Raw genomic sequence first — 11,235 nt, 5'->3', positions numbered from 1 at the left:
TAGTTATACTAGTTATAACTAGTCTGCAAATTTGTATGAAAATTCAGATGGAAATTGTTTTACCCATCCAATATTATAAAAGGCACTATATACCTTTGGACACCTTGTATATCTTTTCATATTATGTGCATTCTGTGCAATTTTGCACTTTTACGTTTCCTATAAATGCATAAAAATCTGCAGTCTATTCATAATTGACATCTCTTTAAAATAGTTTCAATTTTATTTATTATTATTTTATGTATTTTATACAACTATCATAAACATTGATATATTTTTTAACATCGGAAGATTCGAAATTTGGTGCAATTCATTGGTATTTGTAATATATTTATAAACTGAAAATTTAAATGAATTTTCCAAACAACGATGTATTAAAGATAAAAAAGTATCCAAGTCACTGACTGATTATTGTATTTGAATTAGGTTTGTATTAAATTTTCTAAACAATGATGCGCCAAAGATACAGGTCACCGATTGGTTATTGCGTTTACATTAGGTTTAGGTTAAGTTTCCTAAACAACAATGTATGAAAAATAAAAAAAGTATCCAAGTCACTGATTGGTTATCGTGTTAGTATTTTTATTCATTTTATTAATGCAATATATTTATCTATTTCAGATAATCATAATCGAGTTTCACATCTAGGAAAATTCTAAATATACGATTTGTTTCCCTTGGTTCTCTGTCTCGGAATATATTGTATTACTGACATTACCTAGTTTCTGAATGGGAATGACGGTGAATATGCGTTCTCTTCACACAAGATTCGTATGAGCTTCAATATACCGAGCGAAGTTTGACTTCAATTTGACTGTGATTATTGATTAAAATCGTCAAATAAATAGATACTTTGCGCTGACACGTTGGCAAGATAAATTCTAAATAAACATGATATCACCAATAGATGAACCATTATTCTCCGATATTGCGCTTCGTATGTTAATGAATACCGTTTCGCATCCTATCGAATACGCTAAAGTTTTAATACAGGTAACAAATATACTCAGTGGATAATTGACGCAGAAACTAAAATTGTTCAAAGGAAACTTATCATTTTTATTTATAACAAAATAGATCGGATATGAACCGATTCCACCACGACCTACAACTACTTTATTTGGACAACCGGCTTTAGCTTTACCTAACGTTTTTCAGTACGGTAAAAAATTTTATTTATAATCATTCTTTAGTGTCATAAATAAATTAAACTATGAGATTTTGAAATTACTTTGTCATTTTGATTGATGCAAACTGCTGTTTCTTTTTCTTTCTTCCTTTCTTTTTTTTTTTTTAAATTATTACTTTACAGTTAGATACATAAAGAATGTAGATGGATTCACTGGCTGCTACCGTGGTCTTATTCCAAAATTATGTGCCTACACTGTAAGTGCTGTAGCTTTTGAAAAAGCTTCTAAATGCATTAAATTTAATGATGAACCGAGTAAAGAAATTTATGATTGCGATTTAGAAGAAAGGTAAATGTATAGATGTGTATATCTGTATGTATAACATAAAGTTTTCAAATGACAATTATAAAAATGCACATTACATTTTTTTATAGTCAGAATCATAAAAAATGTATATATGAATTCATACGAGACCTAATTAGTAGAATGATTGGAATTATAGTTAGCCATCCATTAGATGTTATTGCATTAAGGATGATGGCACAATTTGTTGGTGGAGAAACAAAATACAAGTATGTAGATATCACAATATAGATAATAGAACTCAAAATACATGTATAATATATTTTGCTATTAATCATAGATGCATTGTCTCTTTGTTTACGTTAACAGCGGATTGTTTAGATCATTTGTGGAAGTATACAAAGAGAATGGAATCATGGGATACTATGCAGGATTATTACCTCGGCTTATTGGAAATGCTGCTGTATTAATGCTAGTCAGTTCATCTACTTATGTTATTGATAAATATATTATAAGTGACAGAGAATTGAAACCATATGCAGTTTCTGTCATAAGGGTAAACAGATTAATTATTTAATTATAATATACATATCATGACAAATATTACAACTTATTCTTTACAGTTTATAGTAACAACAATTACATATCCATTTTTAGTGGTATCACACTGTATGGCAGTTAATAATTGTGGGTAAGTTGATTTGAAATAAACATAATTTTTTATTTATTTTAAAAGAGTTAAAATACACATTAATTTAATAAATTTTATTCATCAAGATTAATTGCCGGTCTTCCTCCACAAATGCCAATTTACAATAGCTGGTTAGATTGCTGGTCTCACCTTTCAGCTACCAACCAGTTAAAAAGAGGAAACAGTCTCTTATGGCGTTATTATATGGGGCCACAAGTGATAATTAATGGAAAGCCAATACCCATTAACAAATACAATTTCCACTTGCAAAGTACAACATAGTAATAAGACATTGCATTTATTTGTATCTGAAAGACTAATAGTAAAATCATTTCTGTGCTATATACTTTTTTTTTAAATTTGCTATTACAGTACATTGTTACATTTATATATTTCTTTAAATCAATCCTACTTGTTATTACACCAAATATTGATTAAACATAATTTTCTTTGGTGTATATATTTTATCCAAAAATATAATTCATATTGAAAACTGAACCATAAATATTTTAAACATATACGAGTATTAAAGAATATTAATGAGTACAGTTACTATTACTAGCTTGGTAACTGACATTCTCTTTGGCGTGCAATAATTGCATTTAAATTACCATTTAAATAAAGTAATATCAAAAAAAAGTTACCCTAATTAATTTTTTTGTATCTGTATCACATTCGACAATAACTGCTCAAACATTATTGAATTTTACAATATGTCTTATGTATAAAGTGTATAAATTGGTATTGTACCACTTTAAAAAGTTCTAATCTTATATGAAGTGACTATTTCCTACAAAAGTTATCTTTTATAGTATCTGTATATATACTATGAAAATAGATAAATATAACAAAAAGTAAAATTAAGTTATGCAATCAAAATTCGTTTTATATACACTTTCATTTGTTTAAGATTTATAAATATACATCTGCTTGCTACAATAGTCGTTCCATAATTCTCTCATGCAAATGTAGAGATTAAAGAGAATATTTGATAAAAAGTAAAATTCTTGAAAATAAATAAGTATTCAAGTATGTACGATTTTTATTATTTATTATTTTGATAATTTCAATCAATTTACAACGTGATTATGTCATCAGGCATCAAGAAGTTTACATATTGGATTATCGAATTGTATTTGTTTTTTGAACATTCTACAAATACTATACTGAAGCCTACATTATATAGTAAGCTTTTTCGACTCTTGTATAAAAAAAATATCGACTCGGAGTACAACTTTAAATACATACACATGTTTCATCAAATATTTCATTTGAACTTTAATCTATCTCTATAATGCATTAATATGAATGTGAATATTGAACAAAGCCATGAATACATCTTTTTAACATATATTTGTCCATTTTAAGTTCTACTTAAGTAAAACAAACTTGTATTGAAACTTTCTGTTATTCAATAATAAGGGCATTGTAATTTTTACTGTAATAGTAATGTGAAATCAATTATCCACAATTCATGTTCCAGACTACAATTATTTTTTCAATAGTAAAAGAAACATCACTTACTGAGCTTAATGCTTGGTACATATTATAGTTATAATCTCTAGGCATTATAAGATTCTTGTCAAATTTCTACTCTAATTCCTTTATATTAAATATCATTTTTGGTTTAAACATGTTATTTATACATTTACTTGCGAATAAAATTATATGGTATACTTCATTGTTTTTTGTTATATAAATCTGTTTGAGTATTAAATTGATTCGTTTCTAAAGTACTTTAATGAATACATTCATAAAAAAATAAATCTGAGAAAATTAATTTGGTCAATCTGAAATGATACATTACATAACTAAAACTTTCACGAAGGTAAAATATTGAAGTTTGAACAATTTATTAATGTTACATCTCACATTATTAACATCAAAGAATAAAAGGCATTTGTGACGTTTTTCAATCGGCGAATATATTCATTACTTATTTTTAACTTAATGTATAAGGATATTTATGTATAAGCATGGCAATTTAAGTATGAATAAGCCTAAAAATTGACGAAGAACTGTATTTCTTAATTTTAATGCAGGTTAAAGGAATGTATTTTTCCAAGGTAAATTTACGTAACTTCTTTTCTTTTTTCCTTTCATTCTATTTATCGCTAGATCTTTCTGCATCTATGCAATTCCATGTCTTTTAATATTTTGTATATAAGGTAATCATTCTGATTTACTTCAATTTTCCTGAAAATTTAATGTTATGCAACCACAAGACAGTATCACTATAGAACTGTACATCATTTGGTTGATCTTTTTTTACAATGCAATAAAGATTCGAACCATTAACATTTAATATTTATTTAACAAATATTACCTTATGCTAGTAAATATAACAAGTGATTGCTATCAGGTTTATATTATCACGACAATAATTAATAAGTTTCATACTCTATATACATGGTGGAATACTGTATGTCCAGGAATGTTTTACAGAACCAATTAAGTATGAAGCATGTTTTTCGATTGTAGTTACTTTAATCTAAATTATGTCTTTGTACATTTAAACAATAAATATGTAGCATATCAGAAAAACTGTTCAGTATTCACATTCCTTGGCAAAAGTTCTAACAAATACCTTGCAAGTTTTTTCATTCAGGAATCTATTTCAAGTACTGCGTAATGAAAGATTCCCCTTTTTCCTTCTTTAAATACTACGTATGTACAATAATACATATATCATTGATCGTTATAAAAAACGGAACTTAAAATAAATAAAGTACTAGTATTACTGTGGCAGTATAGTACTTAACTCATTAATAGAATGTATCTTCTTTGAGAAGATATGATCATTATCTTATGATAATCTATCAACTAAAATATTGTTGTTTCTATGTTGACACTGAAATTGTACAAATAATATGTTACCAACTTATAATTGTTCCCAAAATAACTAATTAACAATGATTTAAACTATACAGTTTGTCTTAGAATGATGGATAATATAAAAATTCAAATTTATTAACAATACCTGACAACTTTAGTTGATTTTATGCTAAATAATCTTAAATATTTTGAGATATAAAACATAAATTGTATGATTTCATCATCTAATAATAATCTAGAATATACAACGTTTAAAGATTTGCGTGAAAATAAAATTCTGAAACAATGTCATTGTAATGTTAATCTATCTGTAATTACTAAAAGAATAAATACCCATCAATATCTGTAATGTAAAATTATTTGCTTGTTAAATACTTCTAGAGTATGGAACTTTATGTATACTCTTTTCATACCGTACCAATGTAATGTACATAATGTATCAATAGTTCTAGAAATTTTCGAGAAATATACGCAATATTGAAAATATAATAATCGTTATTCAACGGATTTTATATGTTCATAGTAACAAAAATATCTTTTTTTCTAGTATTACATTTACTATGGAAAATTGACTCATATTTTTATACATATGTATGATGGCCAATTTTTTATTATACCCCAAAATATCTTGTATATCCTGTTCGTCAGAGGGAGGGATTTAAAAACATATACTTTAAAAATTATCTATACATTACGCTAAAAGTTTACATACCTATTCGTTATGCTGTTGTAATGTCTTACATTCGTATTAATCTTCATATAATAGTTCAAAATTTTCTTTCAAATATCTACTAAATATTACAAATAATGTTAGTATATAATTCGTTATCCTTCTGCATAAAGTTCCATCATCTTATTGTTCTTTGAAGTATAACTTGAATGTATGACGAATATTATGCAGTTATCTTTAGAATTATGCGATAAGTTATATAGATATAATTTCATTATTTAAAATATCGTTGATCGTTTGATTAGGAATAATATACATGTATTGAAAATGATAATTCTCTATTATACATTTTAAATAATTCGTGTTTGACTATAAACGTAAATTAGGCCATCGCAACAATGCAATAAGTTTCGTTCGATACGAATGGTTACAATTATTCGTAATTAGTGCATATAACATACACAGATTTCTATCTGGATGACATTTACTTTAAATCCTCTCGCCTATTCCAAGAAAATAAGATAATAGTACGTATATGCACGTTTCAACATTCATTATTCATCTCTCGTACTCATTGTAATTAACATTTGTTTTTACTACTACTTCTTTGTGTATATTACAATGTAGATATAGATAAAACAAATGATAAAACTTTTGTTTATCTAAATCCTCGTTTAATACTCATTGTAATGTCATGAATCGTTTTCTGCATCATGAAATGCTATAGCTATCGAATGAATAGATTAATTATTTCAAGTCTAGTTCGACTTCTGGACTCTCTAATGAAAAAGGTTTTAAATTTTCCACTATTGGTGTTTGATCAGGATCGACACGTATGCGGATTCTATTTGTTTCTAAAGATCGCGGAAGTGTACGCGGAAGATCATCTTTGTATGAGCCAGACATAGGCGATGTATATGGTACATAAATTCGTACAACATCTGGACTTGGTTGATGAGGCGTTGCCCTAGGTGTGGGTAAACCACCACTGCCAGAGCTAGCATTAGAAATATTACTTTGAGTATCAAGACTATTGTCTAACGCTTGAGACCGTGTCGCCGAACTAAATACAGAAAGGTCAGCTGTCGAGGTAACAGATGTATCTGCCAATGACCGGCGTGAGCCATTGGGAGAGGCCCCATCATCAAGACTTGGATCAAATGAGAATTTGCTTCCTGCACATATATGTAATTTTTATTATACTGCAACAGGATATCCGAACAATCGTGTTTTCACAAAATACTTTCACATAGTAAGTGTAATACATTTGATTTAAAATCTGTATTAATTAAAGCTTGTCTCTAAAAACACACGCCTCACGCTTTTCTTTATGAATGAAATTGTAATTAATTGACAATTAAGTTTAACGTGATTCTCATAATTTAATATTGCTGTTATGTAACAAGAATATTTTATAATGTGCACTGATATTTTAGCCTTTTTCTTTTAATACTTTTTTGTATGAAATTTCCTGAGTATTCTAAAATAATCACAGTCTATTACTCCTTACTTTTTATTTCATAAAAAAATTATCAATGAAAATTTCTAATACAATCTTAAAGGCAAGTGTAGTTTCATTTTAAATGATGCTAAATCTATATAAAAAAATTTACTTACGATTATATAGCAATAATTATAATACTTCAAAATATGGCTTATATAATATTTCTGTAAAGTTCTATTTATATATGTATCCGTTTACGAGCATAAATGTATATACGTAATTGAGCAATATCATACTTTTTAATCTCAGAACCTTATCTTTGAAAAGTACCTTACAGTCTAGTATTATATATAACCATTATATCAATCTCATCTGTATCTGTACTTTTATCTTTCTCCTCATCCTTAATAATACTCTCTTGTTTAGAATGTAGAAGGCAAGTATCTGTGTTACCATGTACTATGTTTTCACTATATCGTAACTCACCGCCAAGACCACAACTGGTTTGTTCAACCGGTGTTGTACTTTCTCTACCATCATCAGCGAGTACAAGATCTCTACGTTGTGTTATAGATTCTCGCATTACGTGTTGTGCTTCGCTAAATTCTTCAGTACGTCTCCCAACCTAAACATATTAAAATATATATTAAACACGAGGTTATTTTTATTAGTTATTTCTAGAAACATCATGAATTACCTTGCTTGCAAAAGTAGGTTCCTTAAATGTGCCAAATGGGAATCGTGGTAATTCGTGTGGTAAGGGAGGGCCAGGATAATCCAACTTGGCACGTTTTAGTTCTTCCATACTACGTTCCATAGTACTTATTACTGTATCATCATCAAAGCAAAAATCTTTTTCTAATTTAATTTGCAAATAATTACAAAATTCATCTAAACTTTCCATCGGCATAAGAAAACGTTTATGCATTTTCATGACTGTGTATGCCATAGCAGGTAAAATGCGATCCCCATCTAATAAAAATATATCCCAAATTCGAAGACCTAGGCTCACAGGTGTCTGTTATAAATAAATAATTGTATTTAGATACGGTATGGTATGTATTAGGTTGTCCTAAAAGTCTCTTTCGTTTTATAAGGAAATAATAGATACACGACATATTTTGTTTTATTGGAACAAAATTTTGTCTAACAGAACAAAATGGATCATACATAATTCAATAAAATAATATAAAAAGAAAATGTTGTGCATCTATTACTTCCTTATAAAACGAAAGAAACTTTTAGGACAACCTAATAAAATAGATTTTATAACAATTTAGAAAACAAAGTATAAAATATTTTCTTACCCTCTCTTGGAAAACAACAAAAAACCATTTTAGCGCATAAAGAATAGAATCACAACCGCATTTATCGAGTTTCCGTTTTAATTTTGGTAAAAATTTATTCATAATTTTATCGTGATGCTCTATAAAACGATTTAATTTTGGAAATCCGTCAACATAAAATCCTATAAATATAAATATTTGTTTAATATTAAGCCAAAACATTTTTTAATATTAAATTTATGATACAAGTTCAGACCATGCATGGTATATTTTTTATCAGCAAGCAACACAGAAAGACCCCAAAATGCATCTTCTTCATCCATATACAGTAAAAGTAATCCAGCTAATACAGACATCCCTTGACAATAACCCACTTCCATATTGTACATACTATAGGCAGCCAATACATAAAACATAGATCGTTGTTTTATGCTATACCTTTCTCTGTAGAAAATAATTAAAAATTTAATATAACTTTCAATAAACGTATACTAAGTTTTTATGCATTTTTAGAAATCTTTTATATAATTTACACACCTATAATTGATATGATCTCTATATTGCCTAGCTACATCAGCATCGATTTGTCTTATTTCTGTAGACCATTTACGTGCAAGTTGTAACATCTCTTCATATTTACCAGCTTGTTCTTTCTTTAAATTTTTAATACCCAATAACAATGCCCACACTTGACCACGAAATCTATTAGGAATTCCTTTATATACTCTGCGCCTTAATTTTTCCTTAGTTGAAGAACTATCCCATTGTTTTGTCATTTTTTCCCATTTCTTTAGTCTTTCCATTTCCACCCGGTGAGTCTTAATCTCATTAGGATCTGGTTTTTGTGGCAAACGTTTGTCACTAAAATATAAGTGTTACATGTTAATGACAAGATAACAATAATATTATTACCGTCCTTGCTATAATAATTACTGTATGAATCCATATCTGTCTGTGGTATGATATACTTCAAAGGTAGGATCTTCCCAAGGATCAATTTCTGCTCCATTTTCTCTACCACGGTCGTAGCAGCTAAATATTCTATCTCGCTCTGCAGCAGACCGTTTCAATAATTCTTCCTCATTCATCCCCCGTGAGAATTCGCAACCAGATTCTTACAAACATGCCGTCTTGTTAAGAGGATTCTATTTACCGTAGGCTGTTATCTACAATAAAAATAAATTCCATTAATAAAATATTCTTGTATAAAACAAGATTTTTTTATATTATAAACAATCTTGATAACCTTTAAAATTTTTATATACAGTTTCATATACCAACATAAACTCTAACAATACGTACATTTGCGAACTGTTAGTAATATATCACTGATAAATTAAATACAAAATAATCGCAATTTCGACCTTATAAAGAAAGAAGTACTAAATATATCCTAGGTTATTGTTGAAATAAATAATGCACTGTTTTTTTTATACATATATGAGAAGGTGAACCGCAATTTTATTTTATAAATTTCAACGTTCTAAACTTAACGTACTACATATTGACAAGAAGCAAGGTTATATACATAGAAAATAAGTGATACTCTTAGTAATCAATCTAGATCTTACCGCTAAGAAACTAACTATATTAATATAAACACTGCATGCTTAAGAATTAACTAGTTTTCTTCGTTTCATATTACATACATATAAGAAATCATTTCTTCGGAAGTCACTCGTTCAGCAAAACTACCGTACATACATACATACATACAACTTCAAGTCGGATTTAGATGTTTCCATTCTCTTTTATGTATAAGTGTTGCCAACGCATTTACTCTAAACAAAGGCTTTTGCCAAGTTATCATCTGAATTATGTTGGAAACACCTTTATCATACAGTATTTTTATTTATTTATTATTATTATTATTATTATTACTATTATTATTTTAGTATCACTAAGGTGTGTTGTCGAGTATAATCTTTATGTTTACGTGGCAAAACATATAACTCAACTAATTTATGTTCTATCGACTTATAATTAACACTGTTTGCATATACATAAAACTATTTTACAATGTCCATTTATTTTTTACTAAAATAAAAATACTGCAATTATTCTACCTACAAACGAACAGTCTTGTATACTTAAACAAAAATCCTATTTATAGTTTTGAAATGTAGACAAATTTTCTTGTTAATATCCTTATAGACACTTTCTGTTTATCTCTACTCCTTATCAGATTTATACTTCAGAAATCGCAATGTAATATTGTGAACCTCATGTATAATCAATTTATTTTTATTTATTTATAAATGCTATTTATAAATACTTAAGCCATAGATCTACTTGTGACAAATCTTATAATATGTATTAGAAATTTATGTAAGGGCAATTTTATTATATTTAATTGGATATTTAAAATGTAAGGTAAGTCAGATCGCAAATTAAAACTTTAAATTTCAGTTGTAATAAAGAAAAAGAAGTGAAGGATGACGAAAATGAATGAATTTCTCTCTTTCATTATTGACATAGTTGTAGAACATGTTATAGAATAATAATTTATTTAATTTTAATTAAGTAATTCATCGTATTAGTAATAAGTTCATATAGCAAAAAACCAATGGCGCATTCATAGGTTAGCGTATTATTAGCATTTAAGTTATATTGTAATCTCAATTTCCCTTTGTTAAGATTATTGCTAGAAGTAAATAATACTAGATAATATCTTTAAATATATTGTAAATTGATATACAAGAAATTAATCTTAAAGTTCCTGGAAAACCTACTTTAAAGCAAAGAAACTTTAGTATAAAAATAAATTCTAAGTTCATAATAATATGAATACAAAGGCATACTAAAGTTGGAGAAGCTTTATTATTAATATTAACTACCAACGATTATAGCAAAAATTATACCAAACAGGTGTATTT

General features: G+C 27.5%; 2 protein-coding genes across 3 annotated transcripts; one reads left to right on the top strand and one right to left on the bottom strand.

Annotated features, from left to right (window-relative positions):
- Nucleotides 1–285: 285 nt before the first annotated feature.
- LOC100646380 (mitochondrial carrier homolog 2) lies at nucleotides 286–2,466 on the top strand. Its single transcript, XM_012309933.3, has 8 exons — nucleotides 286–426; nucleotides 622–993; nucleotides 1,078–1,162; nucleotides 1,313–1,478; nucleotides 1,565–1,702; nucleotides 1,803–1,989; nucleotides 2,057–2,124; nucleotides 2,211–2,466. Exons 2-8 carry the CDS (start codon nucleotides 892–894, stop codon nucleotides 2,404–2,406), a joined length of 942 nt encoding a protein of 313 aa, XP_012165323.1. The 5' UTR covers nucleotides 286–426; nucleotides 622–891; the 3' UTR covers nucleotides 2,407–2,466.
- A 692-nt stretch (nucleotides 2,467–3,158) lies between these two features.
- LOC100646258 (USP6 N-terminal-like protein) lies at nucleotides 3,159–10,202 on the bottom strand. 2 transcript variants are annotated; one of them, XM_012309931.3, is made up of 8 exons: nucleotides 10,009–10,202; nucleotides 9,293–9,525; nucleotides 8,897–9,220; nucleotides 8,616–8,803; nucleotides 8,381–8,541; nucleotides 7,771–8,091; nucleotides 7,560–7,698; nucleotides 3,159–6,804 (listed from the first exon to the last, which is right to left on the bottom strand). In XM_012309931.3, exons 2-8 carry the CDS (start codon nucleotides 9,445–9,447, stop codon nucleotides 6,377–6,379), a joined length of 1,716 nt encoding a protein of 571 aa, XP_012165321.1. In that variant the 5' UTR covers nucleotides 9,448–9,525; nucleotides 10,009–10,202; the 3' UTR covers nucleotides 3,159–6,376. The 2 variants fall into 2 exon arrangements, with proteins under 2 accessions (XP_012165321.1, XP_003396339.1); XM_003396291.4 differs by having other exon boundaries at nucleotides 9,931–10,197.
- Nucleotides 10,203–11,235: the final 1,033 nt, after the last annotated feature.

Source organism: Bombus terrestris, chromosome 7, assembly GCF_910591885.1.
Source record: "Bombus terrestris chromosome 7, iyBomTerr1.2, whole genome shotgun sequence".
Taxonomy (NCBI): Eukaryota; Metazoa; Arthropoda; class Insecta; order Hymenoptera; family Apidae; genus Bombus; species Bombus terrestris.
Note: the sequence above shows the minus strand (reverse complement) of the source record. Positions and strands in the feature narration are given on the sequence as shown.

Excerpts from the sequence above, each read along its gene's own strand:
- LOC100646258 (XM_012309931.3), bottom strand. The coding sequence starts at position 9,447 with ATGAATGAGGAAGAATTATTGAAACGGTCTGCTGCAGAGCGAGATAGA. Across the intron at positions 8,804-8,896 it reads AGAGATCATATCAATTATAG|AGAAAGGTATAGCATAAAAC; the intron begins GTGTGTAAATTA and ends TATTTTCTACAG. Across the intron at positions 6,805-7,559 it reads AACCAGTTGTGGTCTTGGCG|GAAGCAAATTCTCATTTGAT; the intron begins GTGAGTTACGAT and ends ATATATGTGCAG.
- LOC100646380 (XM_012309933.3), top strand. The coding sequence starts at position 892 with ATGATATCACCAATAGATGAACCATTATTCTCCGATATTGCGCTTCGT. Across the intron at positions 1,703-1,802 it reads GGTGGAGAAACAAAATACAA|CGGATTGTTTAGATCATTTG; the intron begins GTATGTAGATAT and ends TTACGTTAACAG. Across the intron at positions 1,990-2,056 it reads ATGCAGTTTCTGTCATAAGG|TTTATAGTAACAACAATTAC; the intron begins GTAAACAGATTA and ends TATTCTTTACAG.